The following is a 20,893-nucleotide window of genomic DNA, read 5'->3' as shown; positions in this document are numbered from 1 at the left end:
AACTATTTAAAATAAATTATATTATATAAATTATTATTTTGAATTAGATATATTATATTTTTTTATTCAAATCTAACTCAGAATCTAACTATTTCCAAATAAAACGATGCTTCAAAGTTATTTTTACACATGAACCTTCAAATTAATTAATTATGAAGCTAATATTAGAATAACTCAATAATACTATTACTTTAACAATACTTTAGTTGAACTAAGTAATTTAATAATTATAAAAATTGATGTGATACTTTTTTTAAAAAAAATTAAAATTTCAAGATATTGTTTAAATATGTGAAATTATATCTAATTTAAATGTATATATAGATTAACATTAGAAAATCTTGCAATTTTATTACAAATCTCAAATATATTATTTTATTAATGAATTTTAAATGGAGTCATAACACAAACTAAAAAATCTATAATTTTATATATTTTTAAATATTATAAATTATATTATTTTGATCATTTTTAAGCTAGATAAATCACTTTTTTACATTAATTTATGCAATCTAAAGTTATATTTTCCCTCAATAAATTTCAAAGTCATTGTGCTTATGTCCCCTAGGGTGGCTATTTTTAGTCGAGAGTACTTTGTTTCTTTTTATATCACTCAAATTTGAGTTGATATGGTATTTTGTTCGGTACGATAATCTATTTAGCTGAATCGAATTTGTTATCTCGAATTTTTATATTCTAAGTAATACTCTTAATTATTGGTGAGTCGTCTAATGTTCATACCCTCCAATGTTTGTGACAAATTCTTGAGTTCGTATTCATTTTCTTATTTGCAGCAAATGAGATGTTGTCGAATTTAGAGTTCTTTTTTATTTTTCTTATAAGAAGTTTTTAGAATTTATCTTTTATCTAGAGGTTCTTTTATCAATTGTCATTTGACATAACTTTTTTACAAATCTATATTATGTATCGTCTAGAGTTATTGAATTCAAATGATTGTTTGCTCGCCTTCATCACTTGTTGTTATAGAATTTAAATAAGTTAGTCTTTAGAGTTACCCCTGAAAAAAATTGCATGATTAGTGAATGAGTTCCATTATAATCTATTTTTTACCAATCTATATTATGTATAGTCTAGATTTGAGTTTTTAGATATTATTTACAAATTAATAAATTTTATATAACTCTTTAGTTGATTTAATGAGAATTAATTCTTTATAAACTTAATTACTTTTTATATTTAAAAAATAAAATTAGGTATAATTTGAATGAAGGTTTAGGAGAATGTATAACAAGAATATTAGTTTAATTTAGGCCCAATTTTTATATTAATCGTTTTTACTCATGGAGGTTCGAACTTTGAACGGTAATATATGCGACTATAACTATCACAGTTTTAATCATTCGAGCCTTTTCTTAAACAAACGAACTCGTCCTCATCTTATTTAAAGTATTATTTTCATTTCGTTAAGTAATTGATGACATTTGTAATAACAAAATAACACTAAATTCTAATTTTTTTTTCCAAATATTCCCACACACACTATAAATCTTTTAAAACATTCTGAGAGATAGTTTGAAATGAAAAATCTCAAAAAAAACATTAAATTTAAAATAAAATATTTCCAAATTATTAAACCATTTTGAAGTTTTGTAAAAATATAAATATAAAATCTATCTTTATTCTCGAATTTCTTTTAAAAAAAATCTTAAATATTTTAGTCACCCAAAATATCTTAAAAATTAGAATATATAAATCTAAAAAAAAAAAATAAATTATTTTCACTAGTTATATTTTATTAATTATTATTATTTTTATTTATTTTTGGTAAACATATTTTATTATTGTTAAACCAGAGAGGAGACGACATAGAAGAAGATCTTCGTTCAAAGCCTTCGGAGCAGTGTCGGTTCGATCCCCTTTCCGATCTCAATCACCAATCGCCGTCGTTGTCGCCGTCGCCGTCTCCGGCGGTTTATTCCTGTATATAATAATATGATTAAACGATCTACTTTCTCCTTCTTCATATTTTATCTCTCAATCCAAACCCTAGCAACGCTAACTCCCGCAACCGATTCCTACGCAAGGTTCAATATCTCTCTCTTTCTCTTTCCTAGAATCGCCGACGATTTTCGTCCTCAACCATCAACTTTCCTCGAGGTATGTATGCATGCATCATCTTCATGTATTCGGTTTTAGGTTTTACTGTTTGTTTAATCGGATCTCAATCCTCAATTCTCAACCCTATCTCTTTAATCAGGATGTTTTGAAAGCAATTTCGATACGGCAGAATTGGAACGAGACTAGTGGAGTAAAAGTAACGAAGTTGGATTCAGCAAACGCTAAATTTGGCGATTCTCGTAGGTACGATATACGTCTTCGTGTTGGAAAGAGCGAAGTTAGTTTTAGGCTTCGAGACGAAGTATCGTTATGGAAGAAACTGAAGAATGGAGGCGAATTTGAGCCATCTGTTCGTGAAATTGGATCGAATCCTGTTCTTGATAAATTTCTTATTCGTGGACCATTGGAGTTATTGATGAATGGATCTGATGAACTGTTGCTTCAATTGCCGGTAAAAACTTCCTTTTTATTATTGATAAATATCATAGATGTGATTGATCATCATCTAAAAGTATTAAAACTGTAAATTTTCAGCTGAATGTTACTCATACTGGTTTGAAGAGAATCCTAGTTGGTGAAGGTATAATGGTGGAAGTGAGAAATGCTCAAGAGGTAACTCTGTTTCATTCTCTTCAACAAGGGTTCAATTCGAAAGTAAGAACTCATTTTTCGCCATTTGAGCATGAATCATGTACACCATTGTTTCCTATACATATATCTGGCCCAGCTTCTGTAATTGCCTACTCATCGAGAAATCAAAACGCCCACGTCGTCAAAACTTTCCTTTCGAAAGACACAATCAAACTGTTACCCGAGATATGTTACGCCAAAGACACAAACAGAAACCAGAGATTTCCTGTCGATTCACTGAAATCGAGAATTGTAATAATCGATAAGCTAATGAGGAGTTTAGTTTCCGATAAACATGCCAGAAGCTCCTTAAAAGTGAAAATCAAGGCTTCGACAGTCGTTCGGTTTAAGATTGATCTAGAAAGGGATACGAAATTAAACGACAGTGATGGTACTCGAGAGAGCACGATGGCAGAGTGGCGAACGAGGCCCAATATGGAACGTGTTTGTTATGAAGTAGTGGCCAGGATTGACGAGGATAGGTTAAAACCGTTGGTTGTGAAGAGATCTAGACCGTTCATCGAGGTTGATACATATGCGTGGAGTGATTTGTTGTCGAATATCTCCTTTACTAAGTTTCCCTCATTGATGGTCCCTCCTGAGTCTTTAACATTGGATGTGAAATGGTAAGTGAAAGGTATTTCACTTAACGTGCGAAACTTTGGTTTATTGAGATACAGAAACAAACAAAAGTGTTGGTGTAACACCTGTACTATCTGATTGTAACACAAGTTGTGTGTTTTGTGTTATCGGGAACTCTTGGATCGAGTACTCGAGCTCCATCTTTATAGTATATATGTCTCGACATAAAATTTGTTCTTTTTAGTGTACCTATTATTCCACAATTGTATTTGGTTGTTTGAAAGTAGTTTTTTTTTTTTTCTTTTCTGAAGTTGAGTCTCAAATACAAATAGATGTTGAGGAATATGATATACTGAAGTTGAGTCATTCCCTTTAATTTGGCATTGGTATAATATAATGGTTATTTAGTTAAGACTCAGACCAACTATGAGAATCCTTAATGAAACAATAGCATCAAAAATGAATCTTTTATTACTTGTCAAATGTAAAAACTCACATGAAACTAAAGATACTCTTCTCGTTTGTTGAAAACATTGCGCACCAGATTATTAAAGAAAACGCAAAAATAGAGTGAGTTAAAAGAAGTATACAAAAACAAATTCATCCAAATCAAAATTTTCCTCTTTTTCTCCCTGCCAATTACACATGTGGATGCGCTCACCAAATGGAGAAATTATTATGGAAAAATCTTGTGAAGGTATTGATTTCACAATGGCTAAAATGGAAACTTTAATACTCACAGGACAACGAACTAGGTCTCAATGATGTTATCATATTTTCAGACAGTCTATTGTCTATTAAAAGTCTCGAAATGTCATAGTTGTTATAAAAATAGACATTCTTAATTGTTTAGAAATTAACAAGGGTTTCAAAATAGCTTGGACTAAGAGATAACTCAATTTTACGGTAAATTGGAATGAGTTTAACTTTCAACAAATTCAAAACCTACTACTCACTAACCACAAATGTTTTGGAGACTTTAAGCGAGTTGTTGACAAATCAAATTCTCGACAATCGAACTGAATCAAAATAACTCAATGAATAGAATGAAGGAAAATGAAAGAATTCGGGAGACAACATTTATAAAACTAAAATATTTTAGAGTTTTATTGAGTTATTTTTTTTCTCACCTACACAATCTAATCTTTTAGCTTTTATGTTTTAATTTTTTTTGATACATTTTATTAGTTTATTTATCGACGGTGAACAATTATTGTATTTTCTCACACTCAATATATATTGTCTCCTCCATTAAATTGGAGGAGAGAATGAAAGAGAAAATGACGTATAATCACCTCATTTGTCTGGAAAAAAAATGTAACAAAATAGATAAATTATTTTACTTTTTCAACTAATCAGACGTATTTTCTCCTCCTTCTGTTTCCTCACATCTCTCAAAAGTTAGGTCATTTTTTAAGAAAATATAAAGCATGAAGTAAATATACAGCGTGAAGTTATTTAGTTAATTAAAAATGCTTAATTTGATTTCAATAAAACTGTAACTAATAACCAATTAGATAGTTTGAGTTGAAAGAGTTTTTCATAAATGAATGTTTTTGGGTTTATTCTTAAAAGCGTCTTAAGTTGAATTTTTTGTAGCCTTGTCTAAGATGAAATGTTTTAATAAATTTTACAGTCATATAATTTTTGTACAAAATATAAGATTTATAACTTCTTTAGTTTTTTCATAAATTTTTTCATTAAAATTGTACCAGGCATTTAAATTCAGACTATGGACCCTTTATTAGTTTTTTTAAAACAATTAATGTCGTTAAAGTACAATAAAAAAAAATGGTAACAACATTCAAACTGTGATTTTTTTTAAATTGTAAATTTCAATTCAAAATTAAAAATCCGTTATAGTCTAGATGGTTAAGATATTCGGCTCTCCCGAAAGATCCTGGTTTGATTCCCAACCACCTAAATTTTTTTCTATTAATTTTATAGTTGTTAACTTCATTGATAATGTAATAATTGTTGATAGCAACATTCAAATTCAAACTATGATTTGTTTAACCTATAGTAAATTTAAAATCCGTTGTAGTCTAGTTGATTAGGATATTCGGCTTTCACATGAAAGACCCGGTTTTATTGCTAGCAACATAAGTTTTTTTGATTTTGTAGGTTGTTAACTTCATTGATAATGGAATAATTGTTGGTAGCAACATTCATACTATGATTTGTAGTCTAGTTGGTTAGGATATTCATCTTTCACCCGAAATGCCCGAGTTTGATTCCCGGCAAAATAATTTTTTTTTATCGATTTTCTAGGCTATTAACTTCATTTATAATGCAATAATTGTTGGTAGCAACATTCAAATTCAAACTATGATTTGTTTAACATATTGTAAATTTCAATTCAAAAACCGTTGTAGTCTAGTTGGTTAGAATATTCGACTCTCACCTCTTGAAAGACCTGAGGTTGATTGCTAGCAACGAAAGTTTTTTTGATTTTGTAGGTTGTTTACTTCATTGATAATGCAATAATTGTTGATAGCAACATTCAAACTATGATTTCTTTAACATATTGTAAATTTTAATTCAAAATCCGTTGTAGTCTAGTTGGTTAGGATATTCGGCTCTCACCCGAAAGACCCGGGTTCGATTCCCGGCAATGGAATCTTTTTTATTTTATAGGTTGTTAACTTCATTAATAATGCAATAATTGTTTGTAGCAACATTCAAATTCAAACTATGATTTGTTTAATATATTGTAATTTTCGGTTCAAAATCCGTTGTAGTCTAGTTGGTTAGGATATTCGGCTCTCACCCGAAAGACCCGGGTTCGATTCCCGGCAATGGAAATTTTTTCGATTTTTTTTGTAGGTTATTAACTTCATTGATAATGCAATAATTGTTGGTAATAACATTCAAACTATGACTTCTTTAACATATTGTAAATTTCAATTCAAAATCCGTTGTAGTCTAGTTGGTTAGGATATTCGGCTCTCACCCGAAAGACCTGGGTTCGATTCCCGGCAACGGAATTTTTTTCAATTTTGTAGGTTATTAACTTCATTGATAATGCAATAATTGTTGGTAACAACATTCAAACTATGATTTCTTTAACATATTGTAAATTTCAATTCAAAATTCGTTGTAGTCTAGTTGGTTAGGATATTCGTCTCTCACTCGATAGACTCGTGTTTGATTCTCGGAGAATTGAAGTTTTTTCGATTTTGTAGGTTATTAACTTCATTGATAATGCAATAATTGTTGGTAGCAACATTCAAACTATGATTTGTTTAACATAATGTAAATTTTAATTCAAAATTTGTTGCAGTCTAGTTAGTTAGGATATTTGGCTCTTATCTGAAAGACCTTGGTTTGATTCCCGGCAATGAAAGTTTTTTCGATTTTGTAGGTTATTATTAACTTCATTGATAATGCAATAATTGTTATTAGCAACATTCAAACTATGATTTGTCTAAAATATTGCAAATTTTAATTCAAAATCCGTTGTAGTCTAGTTTGTTAGGGTATTTGGTTCTCACCCTAAAGGCCCGGGTTTGATTCCTGGCAATGGAATTATTTTCATTTTGGTAGCAACATTCAAAGTATGATTTCAAAAATTGTTGTAGTCTAGTTGGTAAGGATATTAGACTCTCACCCAAAAGACTCTATTTTCAAAATCTATTGTAGTGTAGTTGGTTAGGTCTGGTTTTGATTCCCCGAAACAAAAGTTTTTATTTTTTTTTTATTTTTTAGGTTGTTAACTTAATTGATAATGCAATAATAGTTCGTAGCAATATTCAAACTATGATTGGCTTAAAATAGTGTAAATTTCAATTTAAAACCCGTTAGTAATCTAGTTAGTTAGGATATTTGACTCTCACTCGTAAGACTTAATTTCATTCCCACAATGGAAGTTTTTTTTTCGAATTTGTAGGTTAACTTCATTTATTAAGACAAATGGATTTGTTTTTTCAAGATCGCATCTTTAAAAGAATAAAATGCTAATGGTAAAAACATTTTTGAGTATGTTAATTTTAAAAGAAAAATATGCCTATAACTAATGTACTAGAAGACCAAAAGTTTATTTTATTAAAACTGAGATTGCTCATAACTTATTGAAAAGTTTTATCTTAATTTCTCCTTTCAAGACGATAGAAAAAATATATAAATCATAAAATATATATGCAAAAAGATTTCCAACTCTAAATGTTTCTCTAAAATAAAACCATTAAAATTAAGGATAGATAAACTAATTCCATGGAATCATATAAAAAAATATAAAAAGAAGAAAGAAGATTTCTGACTCAATGTTTCTCTAAAATATAACCAATAAAACTTAGATAAATAAACTAATTGACTTAGTCAAGAAAATATGAGCATGAAAGGACCTATTAAAATTTTAATTAAAATTTCAAATATGTGACCATTATAGCAAATTTTTATATATTTATATCCCCTTAATATTAAGAAAAGTTAAAATTAAGCATGAACTTAAAATAATAATAATAATAATGAAAAATTAACTTTTAAAAGTCAATAATTGTGAGCATTCTTGGCCAATGGAGAACTAGATTTCATAACTCAATTTATTTTAGCAACTGGTTGAACCGAATTTTATTTTTATTTTAAATATATTAGTACATAAATTGTATATATAATCAGTTAGGGATCTAAAAAATAATCAAACGAATATTAATTAAACACAATAATTTTAAAATCAAATATCTTTTATATAATTTTAACAAATTGTGAAATTTGAAAAAAATTGTCCAACATCTCAAATGACCTTCTAGAGCTCTAGGCCAAACATTTTTAGTAATTTTTTTTTTTTCTATAGTGCTTGTTTTTTTTTTCTTAAACAAAAAAACTTTTAGAGTTGCATAATAAATTATAGAGATAAAAACACTTGTTATTTCTGTTTTAGAAAATAAACATTTTATTTAGTGTTTAAAAAATATAAAATAAAAATTGTGTTTATCTCCTACTGGCTAATGTGGCAAAATGACATGGCAACTTCTATCGTACTTCATCATCGTAACTATTCCATTTTTATCTATTCCACATACACGTTATATTGTGAACCCATCAATATAGCTCAGTAATAAGATTCACCTCAGAGTTTGTGTTTTAGAATATATACAATTTATTCCGTGTTTAAAAAGTATAAAAAAATAATGTCTATCATTTAAAACACAATGTCTTTATTTATAAATTATAAAATAAAATTTGAATTTTTTAAATTTACTTTTCAAAAAAAAATAAGTATTTTAAAATAAAACATTTGATTTATGTTAGAAAATAATGAGAAAAGAAAAAGAGGATTATTTCTTGTAATTTTATAAGAATCAGTGTTGATTGCTTTCTTCCCAATTTCTCAAACTCGCCGCCGGCACCTATGGAGTATCGCAAACCCTCAACGTCAGTCGCCGGCGCCTGCAATCCTCTTCACTCTCTCTCCTCTTTTATCCACCAACAATGTCTCCATCTCGGTGCTCAATTCGCCACTCGACTCGATGAAACCAGCCGCTTCGCCTGTAACCTCGCCGCCAGTTGGCCGAGGCCGCCGGCTTCACTCAGGCGACATCCTCCTCCTCCTCCTCCTCTTACTACTCACGTGTCTTCTACTTCATTAAATTTTGCTTCTTTATCGCACCAGTCCGAAGCTCGTGAAGGAAAGCACGTTTTCGATATTGCTCTGAGCTCCGATTATATTGGTAAGACGCTCGCCGGAACAGTCGTGTACACTGTCAGCAATTCTAACAACGAGTTTGTACTTATATCTGATCCGAATAGCTTCAAGTCAATTGGATTGCTTTGTTTTCGTCAGGAAGATGCTGAAGCCTTTCTAGCTCAGGTTCTCTCTTTAAGATTTTTCATCTTTCTTTGGTTTCTTCACCTTAAATTCTATAAAGATAATCCAATTGCAGAAGATTCATGTGATTTTCTATTCAGGTGCAATCTCGGAAGAGGGAACTTCGAAGTAGAGCACGGGTTGTTCCAATTACACTTGACCAGGTTCTTCAATTCTAACTCAATTTCGTTTCTTCCTTTAAAAGATTGTTTTTCATTCATTGTTTGATCAATTTGAGTGTATGGACTATGGTAAATTATACATGCTAATGATTGAGACTTTTTTGGTTCAATTTATCCTTGATTGATCTTTGTGCATTTCAGGTTTATTCATTGAAAATTGAAGGAATTGCCTTCCGTTTCTTGCCTGATCCTGTTCAAATAAAGAATGCTTTGGAGGTGATTTCCTTATTCTTTGGTTTCTACTTATATTGTGAAACTTAGTGTAAGAATAATATCTTCTTTTTACCTTAATGCAGTATATAACTTAACTAAGGTTTAGGGTACCCTATGCGAGAATTGTTTTTGTTTTTTCTTGTCATATCAGTATATTTGAAGTTACATTGGAGAAATATAATATTTTTGTGTTATAAATTAACAAAAGTTACCTAGTCTGGTTGGTTAAATATCATGTTAAGGTGCATTAGTTTTCTTTTGGTGCCCGGGGGAGGAGGGTGGCCCTATACGGCCTTTACCTTATGGCTGACCATGTTTGGATGAGTGAATTTGAAATTAGAATTTCAATTCTATAAGAATTGGTATTACATTACAATACCAATTCAATTACTAGAGAAATTATTGAATTATAGTTCTTAAGAGATTTATTTGATTTCCTTGTTCTATTATCTTACTTATAAACCCGTTTTCAGCTAATTAACAAATAGTTGGATGATTGAGTTTAAGCGGGGATATGATTTTGGGGTGTCATGCTAGTTCTCCTTTACTTAAAAAAAAAAACAAATAGTTGGATGAATGGTCTTGGCTTGAATCATGTGGGAGTATATTGCATTTGATTAGGAGGTTATTATACATATTTTAATTACATGAGCTAATTCTAATTTCAATTCCTCTTTTAAAGTCCTTAAACAAACAACCGAACCCTAATTCCAGTTCAGCTTTAACCAATTGTAGTCTTAGAATGATCCATGATGAGAATAAGAATTGAAATAAATGTTCTATGGGGCTTCTAAAGCTTATGAGACATGTACTTGCTCTCTATTTCATGTTTCTTTTGATGGACTGATAATTGGTAAACATGAGAAAACTGCAGTATTCATTTGAGTGATTTTTGGTTTTCATTTATATAGCTCAAAGCTTCCGATGTCAGGAGAGGCTTTGATGGAGTTCCTGTTTTCCAGGTAAGAATCAAATACTATTACTTACATTGTAATAGCTTAACAAATTTCATAATTAATTGAATGAGATTTTGAACCCTATATATCATCTTTAGTGGAAATTCAAAGGGTTTGTTGTCTTCTTGCCTTACTTCCCATCTCATAATCAAAACTTTTTCCATTTAATAAGTCGAATCATCAATTAAATTACCATTACTGCTTATCGCTTCTTGAGTTGGACTTTTGTCTTATTTGCGAAAAGATTGGATTTGAACTCATTACTCTAACCACTAACTTAAGTAGGTTAATATTCTCATAAAGAGAACCAAACAAAAGGGGCTTATTGCATTGATGGAGTATAAATATCATATTACTTCAAATCCTTTTATGAATAATGGAAAATATTTACAAAATTTTATTGAGATACCGAACAAGGCTCTGTTCTCATTTTCAAAATAAAAAATATAAATCATAAATGTATTGGTGATAACATTTGATCAGGAATGATTACTCTTTATTGCTTGCTTAGGCTATACAGGCTTTCTTAACTAATATGTTTTCGTCTTGGCAGTCGGACCTTCTTGTTGTCAAGAAGAAGAATAAACGATACTCGCCTATTTATTTCAGAAAGGTTAGTTTACTCATGTTATGATAAGAATAACGCCATGACATGCAATGCAGATGTTATTCTTACTTAAATTACTAAAACAGGAAGATATAGAAAAGGAACTTTCAACATTCTCAAGAGCAAGAGGGTCAGGATTATCTCAACACATTACGGTATTATTAATCCTTCTCCTGTTACAGTCCTTTTTTGTGCATATTTTGACATTCATGTGAGTTTTCATACTTTGATAATATGAGATAATAATGGTGTTCAATTCACTTATATTGATGCTTGTTGGGCTTAAATAACTAGAAAGTAGATATTGTGTAATTGGTGGAGCATGTTTGAAAGAAAGCTTATAAATTTACATGTTTTTGCGGTTGATGGTGTGTTTGGAGCAGAAGCAACTTTTTCTTTGTTAATAACTCCATTTGGAATCCATAAATGAGTTCTTTCATGTCTGTTCCCTTCTCTATGCAAAATAAATTAATGAAGCTGAAGGGTAATTAGGTAATTGACTAGGTATTTGAGAAGCATGTTGGCTTTGTTTGATCTTGGGTTATTTCCAAATAATCTTGTTTGATATAGTTTATTGAAAACCAGGTTATTTGGGTAAACTGATAATGAATTTATTTATTTCTTTCTAAAAGAGTGTTTTAGTTGATGATTTAAATGATGTGATTAATAAGTGGATTATTTGAAATTAATCTCAAATAACCCACATCAAACAACACCTTAGAATCAACAAAAGCTAATCATCATAAAGTCTCAAATTCGATTTTCAATGAAAACACTTATATTCAGTTTTTTTTTGGGTTACTCTATGAACCTCCCTCAAGGGTAATAAAAAGTAAAGAGAAATTTTCATTATGAAATGTAACTTTCCTTACTTTAAATTTTGCATTTCTTATGTGCCATTAGTATATGTTCATCATACTCCCATTTCTTTAATACGAAAATCTTTGAACAGGTTGGAAGTTTGGAAGATGTTCTTAGAAAGATGGAGGTAAACAGAGATCTCAATATTCGATTCGATTAAAACAGCTCCTTCATATGTTATTTTTTTATACTGAATCTATTAATTGCAGATAAGTGAGAAGAACTCTGGTTGGGAAGATTTGATCTTCATTCCACCAGGCAAAAGCCATTCACAACATATTCAAGAAGTTGCCAATGCATGATTGAGTTTAGATCCATAAATTTAGATCACATTAACATGTATTTTCCAAGGAAAATGGCTTCTTATGATTGTGTTGACAGCTCCAGGATCTTTAAAGAAGTCACATGAGATGGGTTAAATTTTACCCAAATTTTTACCGTTCGTTTAAATAATGCACTATTTGAATGTTCGTTTTTATTTTTTGGTTCGAAGAGAATGTCTCTAGTACGATACATACTTTCTCTCATTTTGTATGTAAATGGAGTTTGCTTGTCTTTAAGAACTGTATTATGTTTTAGTCTAGTCTTTTACTATAATCTTCTTGAGACTATACATTAGTGGTTTCTCAATAAATTTGCATTTCACTATAATACATGGGTGGATTAGATATATTAGATATTGTATTTGACCCTTTTATCTACAAATTCACATTCAACATTTTCTGAAATAATTAACTAAACGAAATTGCTTAGTGGATAATGTTTGGTGCGAAATTTTCATTGTACCATTATGCTGCTTCCATACTTATTAATTTCACATTGTACCATTTTTTGCGATGTAGTAAAGTTGTGAATTTTCAAAACTTCTAGTTTCTAAGATTCGAACCAAATTGCTAGTGCAAATGGACAATGATGAAGACGCGACTCGTGAGAGGATGTTTCATGGGCATCGTGACAGAGTGACCATGATCTATCATTGATCAAGTTGTATCGAACAATAGGCATAATACGCCAATTTCGAGTAAGATTTTTTGTGTGCGTGAATTTTGTGTTTCAAAAAATGTTTTAGTTTGTGTTCTATTTCTAGGATGATACCTTGCAAATTAATTTGTAAGCATTTTGTTAATTAAAAATACTAAAAGGAGTGAGATTCATAACTCATTAGTTACTAAGCGCAAAATCAGTATCTATAAAGCCTAAGTTTGAGTTTTCACGTTTCGGACCATTTATAAAAAAAATACCAAAAGGAGAATGATGCTAAACTTTCACTTTAATGTTATGAATAATTTTTAAAATGTTTGATTGAAAAATAGTTCTGACAATATTCATAGGACTTTTTTTTGTGAAAAAGTTCTAAAAATGACATGAAGTGTGAGTGTTGTGTGACTGAGTTTGGAATGAATGGAGAGTCAAAAAAATGAATTCAGGGCTCCTACTAAATATTAATGATTAAGCCATCTTCAATTTTAAAACAAAAATCGTTGATGATTGAAAAATAGAGTTTTTAATTTGGATGAGATCTTTCTAAAAATTGAGTTATTTAGTTTTGCTTAAGTTTTTTTTTAAAAAAAATGAATCTTCCTAAAATTTTTATTTAGTGAGATTTTGTGAGAATGGAGGAATGGTCAAGATTAAGGGTTTTGCTCATATTATTAGGGCGCACCACCAAAGTTTGGAGGTTTTTTTATTTATTTATTATTATTTATGTTATATGGTAAAAATTAATAGTTTTGTATTATATTTAACTTAAATAGTTTATTTTAGTGGGTTAAATGTTACAAGATTTTCTAAAAGTCTTAAATTTAAACCTACATTTTTTTTTTATAAAATTTGTTGGGACCCTCGAATGGTATTTAGGTGCTGCATTAGTTGTCTTAGTTTAGGGCAGACTCTACATACGAATCGAACTAGCTTTTTGGAAACGAAATTTTTTTTATAAATTGAACTTGAAAGAGAATGGTGAATATTAAACTTGCTGAAAATGATAACAATGCTGATTTTCAACTTTAATTTTTGTTTCAATAGACTCTATGAAGTCCCTTTAATTTACTTTGCTTTTGAGATTAACCTAATAAATTTTGTTAAGAAATATATTAAAAAATATGGACTATAAAAATAGGCCATGTTGCTTTTAAATTATTTTAAAAGAATCTAAAATATTTCATCATTCGTCTTAAAAAAATAATAATTTGTAACTAAAATTAGTATTATTTAAGTTAATTTATTCCTTATAGCTATTACTAAAGTTGAGCATCGTGCATAAACGTTCGTATTCGACTCAGGCAAGTCGTGTTAGACTCTTAATCGCGTCGTGTTGTGTCGTGTCTCAATCTTATCCGTGTCGTATCATGTCTTGACCCACTAAAAATATTATGATTCGTGAATTTTTTCGTGTCTACGAGTTTATTCGTGTCGTACTAACTCGTGTTTAAATTCGTATTTCGTGTTATTCTGACTAAATTTTGTCATCGTGTCAACACAATTGTGTCTTGACACACTCATTTAATTATTTATTTATTTATATATATTAAATTATATTGTTAGTAAAAATAATAAAATATGATTATTAATTTATTAATTTAGAAAATTTAGAAAATTTAAATTAATTTAATAAGTTAAATGTATTAAATTTATTTAAAAAATTATTTAATATGTAAAATGTGTAAATATAAATTTTAACATTGAATATTAATTATTTAAACAAATACACAAACAAATTATATTAAGCTTCTTGTTTTAAACTATGTGTGGAATGCATGAAGTTTGTAAAGAGAGATTGCAATCCTTACCTACATGAGCACCGCAACTCCAATGGTTTAACGGCGGAAGAGTTGTTTGAGGAAAACCATAATTTTCTTAAGAGAAGAAGCGACAAAAAAAGCCAAGGACATGAACCAAGGTCTGATACTGGTGTAGAGCTGGGCATCGTGTATAAACATTTGTATTCGACTCGGGCAAGTCGTGTTAGACTCTTAATCGCGCCGTATTGTGTCGTGTCTCAATCTTTTCTGTGTCGTGTCGTGTCTTGACCCACCTAAAATATTATGATTCACAAACTTTTTCGTGACGAGTTTATTTGTGTCGTGCTAACTCGTGTTTAAATTCGTGTTTTGTGTTATTCCGACTAAATTTTGTTATCGTGTTAACACAATCGTGTCTTGACACACTCATTTAATTATTTATTTATTTATATATATTAAATTATATTGTTAGTAAAAATAATAAAATATGATTATTAATTTATTAATTTAGAAAATTTTAAAAATTTAAATTAATTTAATAAGTTAAATGTATTAAATTTATTAAAAAAGTTATTTAATATGTAAAATGTGTAAATATAAATTTTAACATTGAATGTCAATTATTTAAACAAAGACACAAACAAATTATATTAAGCTTTTTGTGGAAGAACTATTTAAGGAAAATCATAATTTTCTTAAGAGAAGAAGCGACAAAAGAAGCCAAGGACATGAACCAAGGTCTAATGCTGGTGGCAACATTAATTGGAATAGTCAATTACTTTTCCCTAATTACAATTCCTGGTGGCTAGAGACGTGATAATTTTATAATGTTAATGTAAATGTGAGTACCTACATGAGCACCGCAACTCCAATGGTTTAACGGCGGAAGAGTTGTTTGAGGAAAACCATAATTTTCTTAAGAGAAGAAGCGACAAAAAAAGCCAAGGACATGAACCAAGGTCTGATACTGGTGTAGAGCTGGGCATCGTGTATAAACATTCGTATTCGACTCGGGCAAGTCGTGTTAGACTCTTAATCGCGCCGTATTGTGTCGTGTCTCAATCTTTTCTGTGTCGTGTCGTGTCTTGACCCACTCAAAATATTATGATTCACAAACTTTTTCGTGACGAGTTTATTTGTGTCGTGCTAACTCGTGTTTAAATTCGTGTTTTGTGTTATTCCGACTAAATTTTGTTATCGTGTTAACACAATCGTGTCTTGACACACTCATTTAATTATTTATTTATTTATATATATTAAATTATATTGTTAGTAAAAATAATAAAATATGATTATTAATTTATTAATTTAGAAAATTTTAAAATTTTAAATTAATTTAATAAGTTAAATGTATTAAATTTATTAAAAAAGTTATTTAATATGTAAAATGTGTAAATATAAATTTTAACATTGAATGTCAATTATTTAAACAAAGACACAAACAAATTATATTAAGCTTTTTGTGGAAGAACTATTTAAGGAAAATCATAATTTTCTTAAGAGAAGAAGCGACAAAAGAAGCCAAGGACATGAACCAAGGTCTAATGCTGGTGGCAACATTAATTGGAATAGTCAATTACTTTTCCCTAATTACAATTCCTGGTGGCTAGAGACGTGATAATTTTATAATGTTAATGTAAATGTGAGTAGTTTAAATAAGAAAATTAGAAAGAAAGTGAGAAATGTGAGTAAAAATTAATCCAATTATAAATATATATTATTATATTATTAAAATTGAAATTGTATCATATATTTATTATTAATAGACTCACATTTCTATTCATATAATTTATTTATTTTATTTTAATTTATATATTTAAATTAATATTTTTTATTATATTTTAGTATGTTTAATTTTAATTTTAATTATTATATTTATAAAATTAAATAATTTATTAATTGTATAAAAATGTAATAGGTTTAGAGAATATTAATGTGAGTAGTTTAAGTAATGTGACTAATTGTGTTTATGTCGTTTCGTGTGTGTATACATGTGCTTGTGTCGTGCTTATATTTGTGTCGTGTCTATACCCGTGATGTGTCCGTGTCGACTCGTAACCGTGTTACGATTGTATAAACTCATAATCGTGTTTTGATCGTGTTGTCTCGTGCTTGTATCTTGTCAACCCAAGACCCGAGTGAAATAATATCGTACTGTGTCGTTCCGTACAAATATCGTGTTGGATCGTGTCGATTCGTATTTATCGAACTCATTGTCCAGCTCTAACTTGTACTATCTACAAATTATAAAAAAGTTAAAAAAAATTATTTTTTATAACGATGATATTATTCTAATCATTAAATTACTTAATTACTTAACTAATTAACAAAATTAAATATTTTTTTTGTGTGATCATTTGTTATTTTGAAAAGTATCTTGAAACCAAATATATCATTTGAATATTGAATTGTATAAATTGCGGCTCAACTATACAAAATTTAGCCATACGATGCTAAAGCGTCCATCTCTTCTTATTTGATGTGGATTTGAATTGTCAATTTTGTTTTTAAGGTAGTTTTCTGCCACGAACAAACTAAAAAAATGGTTTTATCGTGTGAGTTATCTTTTATCAGTGTTTTTATTTAATTATTATGAAACAAGCTTTATTCAAATCAAGCTTTATTTACAGTTCATGTTTGTTTTAGTTCATCTGTTTTTTTAAGGTCTATTTGAAAGAATAAAATATGGCCAATTGAAAGAATTGTTCAAAATGATAAACATTCATAAAAGTTGTACCATCACTTCTAAGTTCTAATTAATTAAAATATGGGTTTAAAAGTGTTGGTTCTAAGATAATCTCCAACTCTACGTCAAACGCATATCATAATCATTTTCCGACTCCAATCCATCACCAAACACGCAAACTCGGTTACTCTCTTCAAACAACGCAAATATCTCAAAACTTTCATTAATTTGTAAAAAGGTTTTTAAAGTTAAAAGAGATTTTGATTTTGATATTTAATTTTTTATATAATTTATTTCAAATATTTTATTTGATCTTTTAACTTTTAATTTAAGTGAATTTATATTTAATTTTTTATATAATTTATTTATATGTTTAATTATTTTTATCTTATATATCTTTAGTAATAATTTTTACCTATCATAAATTTATAATAATGTTCAAAATTGATAAAAAAAAAAAAAAAACTACAAAATAACAAAAAACAATTTTGTAAAAAAAAATCCCTTATATGCCACCAAATTAAAAAAGACATTCAGATTATCATACTCAAAATAAAAATTATTTGATTATAGTGTAATTTACATTTATTTAATGATGTTTGTTTTTTGTTTTTTTATGTGTATAGATTATTGATCTATAATTAATTTTATCATAATTTTCTTTAATTTTCTTTAATGAATGAAAAAATTGGAATTTAATTTATAAAGTTTATAAATATATAGGTAGAAAATTATTTTGAGTTTGAAAATTTGTTTTTAGATTAAAAATAAATTATTGATTGATGTGACACTTATTACCTTTTGAGTTTTAGAATTAATTTTTTTTTTTTTTTTTTTGTTAACTTGAGTTAATGGAATCCGAAATTAATGATGGTATTATTTAAAAATATATTTAATATCAATTTTATAAAACTTACCATAAATAATAAATATTATAATAAAAAATAAATAGTTATTTTGTTAAATAAAAATATTTAGGTCATGTGTTAATATATATAATAGATGAATATTTTTTTTTTTCACGTGTGACTTGAATAAAAACGAAAAGTCATTGTTGAGAAACGGAATATCTATTTCTCTGTAAATAAATAAAAAAATTGTCACATGTTCAACCTTTAATCTCTAACATACTTGTTGATTACCTTCAAATATAAGAGAAAAAAAAATTAGAAAAAGATATTACTTCTTAATTGCAAGAATTTAAATATTAAATACATTGGTTCTTTGTCACTTTCAACATATTAGAGTAATTATAATATTTTTTTAAGAGAAAATACCTAATTTCTAATCGTTTTATACGACACAAGAATAATATGAATCTCTAACTTAATACTCGAATAATGGATAATGATTCTTATTAAAATCTCGTTTTAGCGGTAATCGAGGAGTTATCGTTTCGACAATAATAATTTCACTTATAAGGTATTGTTTTGATGGTAATTGTTACAATTACGAGTTATCGTTTCGACGGTAATTGTTACACTTACGAGTTATTTCGGCGGTAATTGTTGCAATTACGAGTTATTGTTTCGACGGTAATTGTTACACTTACGAGTTATTTCGGCGGTAATTGTTGCAATTACGAGTTATTGTTTCGACGATAATTGTTACACTTACGAGTTATCGTTTCGACGGTGAACTTCCAAGTTATTGTTTGAACTATAATGGTTATCTTACAACTTATCACTTAAGTGATAATGAATGCTATATAAATGATGAAATAATCTAAATAATTAGAGTTGATTGTGAAAACATATATATAAAACGATAGAACTGATATATTTATGTTTTTGTAAAATGTTAGTTGATTTTATTGGTTAGAGGTTTATGTCACTGAGCGTGTTAAGCTCATTTATTTATGATGACTTCTTTTAGAGGAAGACTTTATTGGTTTAGAATGACAAATACAAAACTATTTTAAAGTGAAAACATTAAACGTTGAATCACTGTCTTATCTTTATCTTTAGAGACTATATAACTAATACTTATTATATTTTATCTGTTAAATTATTACTATAATTTGAGAATAATAGTTATTCAAATTAATTACATATTGGTTGATTAGGTTAGTAGGAACATATTTAATAATAGTGGTGTACCTAGCATGCTCTTAATTAATTAGTTAATAAAGTTTGGCAGTTGTCACGTCTCATTTATAAATTAACAAGGATCTTATGGATGCAGTAAGAATAATCAAATAATAAAACCCATAAAACTGAGAAAAAGTATCAAATTGTTGTTTGATTAATTTTTTTTTTTTTATAAAAATTGCATTAAACCAGATGATCATCAACTTAAACCAAATGTAGCATATCTCTTAACTGTTTGAGTGTTTTGTTTTTAATTATAAGTTTAGCAAGGCCCACTTCAACTTTGATCACTTCAACTTTGATCTTGAGACGTTTTCTCATCATAGAAAAACTCATCTATAGATTTTAAAATAAAAATATGCATTTAGTATATAATGAGAGAAAGTAACACATTAAATGTTGAATGACCCATTTATAAAACACCTATATGGAAATAACACAATTGTATTAACTAGGGAGAGAAACTCTATTAATTATTTGCAAAAATAAATTAAATAAATATATATATATATAACTCAATTGTATTGACTATCGAGAGAAACCCTATTAATTAAGGCTGTTAAAAAAACAGAAAATCGATAACTCAACCGAACTGATACTTATCGGTTTCATTTTACCGGTTGATTGGTTAACCGGTTCTAACGGTTTCGGTTTTCGATTGAACTATTTTTCTAGCTGGTTAACCATAAATCGGTAATAATTTAATCATATTTATATTAGTTATTTTTGTAAATATTAGATATATTATAAATAATATTTAATTATATATTTTTTTTCTTTTAATTTTAAATTATAATTTGTATAGAATTGTTTTAAAAAATTTTAATTTATATGATTATTAGTTTAAAAATAGATATTTTTAAAATATATTATATTGTTAGAATAATATAATATATTATAAAACATTTCTAAATATATCTATAAAATATTATTATAATACAATATATTATAATATAGATATAAAAAATAGAGAATTTACGACGCAGACAAGAATTTTGAAAAAAATAATTCGTTTCATGGTTAAACTGGTTAATGACCGGTACTGACCGAAACCAAAATCGGTAAAATTGATATCAATATTGATCGGCCGATTTGTAAAATAAGAGGTAAAACCGGACTTAATCAGAACTGTTTAATCGGTTAACTGATCGGTTGAACATCCCTAATTTGAAAATAAGTTTTTCAGTTGAAGAAAAATTACTATTTAATGTAACATTTACACCGAAAATAAGTTTAAAAATAAAATTTTCATAATATTATGTCAAGTTATTCTCTCTCAGTTCTTGATAAAAAGTCATATATCGAGTCCAAAATAGCAATTGACTAAAAAAAAATTAATAACCCGAATTTTGAACTCATAAAAAAATCTAAAAAAATAAGATAAAGACATAATACTAACTGTGTCATGTTTGGTTATGATTCTACTATGTCTATGTGTGAGAGAAATAATGGTGAGAACG

General features: G+C 28.1%; 2 protein-coding genes and 3 non-coding genes across 5 annotated transcripts; all 5 read left to right on the top strand.

Annotated features, from left to right (window-relative positions):
- The first annotated feature begins 1,809 nt into the window (after window positions 1-1,809).
- LOC124925933 lies at window positions 1,810-3,530 on the top strand. The gene is made up of 3 exons (XM_047466074.1): window positions 1,810-2,118; window positions 2,219-2,530; window positions 2,614-3,530. The coding sequence occupies exons 1-3, from the start codon at window positions 1,954-1,956 to the stop codon at window positions 3,337-3,339; spliced, it is 1,203 nt and encodes a 400-aa protein (XP_047322030.1). The 5' UTR covers window positions 1,810-1,953; the 3' UTR covers window positions 3,340-3,530.
- A 2,308-nt stretch (window positions 3,531-5,838) lies between these two features.
- TRNAE-CUC lies at window positions 5,839-5,911 on the top strand. Its single transcript has one exon. It is a non-coding gene; the product is annotated as a tRNA-Glu (tRNA).
- Window positions 5,912-6,022: 111 nt separating this feature from the next.
- On the top strand, window positions 6,023-6,095 carry TRNAE-CUC. Its single transcript has one exon. It is a non-coding gene; the product is annotated as a tRNA-Glu (tRNA).
- A 110-nt stretch (window positions 6,096-6,205) lies between these two features.
- On the top strand, window positions 6,206-6,278 carry TRNAE-CUC. The gene has a single exon. It is a non-coding gene; the product is annotated as a tRNA-Glu (tRNA).
- Window positions 6,279-8,571: 2,293 nt separating this feature from the next.
- On the top strand, window positions 8,572-12,513 carry LOC124925610 (protein TIC 22, chloroplastic). The gene is made up of 8 exons (XM_047465660.1): window positions 8,572-9,100; window positions 9,199-9,261; window positions 9,421-9,495; window positions 10,404-10,454; window positions 11,002-11,061; window positions 11,142-11,210; window positions 12,008-12,043; window positions 12,126-12,513. The coding sequence occupies exons 1-8, from the start codon at window positions 8,642-8,644 to the stop codon at window positions 12,216-12,218; spliced, it is 906 nt and encodes a 301-aa protein (XP_047321616.1). The 5' UTR covers window positions 8,572-8,641; the 3' UTR covers window positions 12,219-12,513.
- Window positions 12,514-20,893: the final 8,380 nt, after the last annotated feature.

This window comes from Impatiens glandulifera, chromosome 2 (assembly GCF_907164915.1).
Source record: "Impatiens glandulifera chromosome 2, dImpGla2.1, whole genome shotgun sequence".
Taxonomy (NCBI): Eukaryota; Viridiplantae; Streptophyta; class Magnoliopsida; order Ericales; family Balsaminaceae; genus Impatiens; species Impatiens glandulifera.
The sequence above is the reverse complement of the archived record's forward strand: the minus strand, read 5'-3'. Positions and strand labels throughout refer to the sequence as shown.

Bases quoted from the DNA above. Each gene is read 5' to 3' on its own strand.
- LOC124925610 (XM_047465660.1), top strand. From the start codon at position 8,642: ATGGAGTATCGCAAACCCTCAACGTCAGTCGCCGGCGCCTGCAATCCT. The intron at 9,101-9,198 runs GTTCTCTCTTTA...TTTTCTATTCAG, and splicing joins CTGAAGCCTTTCTAGCTCAG to GTGCAATCTCGGAAGAGGGA. The intron at 9,262-9,420 runs GTTCTTCAATTC...TGTGCATTTCAG, and splicing joins TTCCAATTACACTTGACCAG to GTTTATTCATTGAAAATTGA.
- LOC124925933 (XM_047466074.1), top strand. From the start codon at position 1,954: ATGATTAAACGATCTACTTTCTCCTTCTTCATATTTTATCTCTCAATC. The intron at 2,119-2,218 runs GTATGTATGCAT...CTCTTTAATCAG, and splicing joins AACCATCAACTTTCCTCGAG to GATGTTTTGAAAGCAATTTC. The intron at 2,531-2,613 runs GTAAAAACTTCC...GTAAATTTTCAG, and splicing joins AACTGTTGCTTCAATTGCCG to CTGAATGTTACTCATACTGG.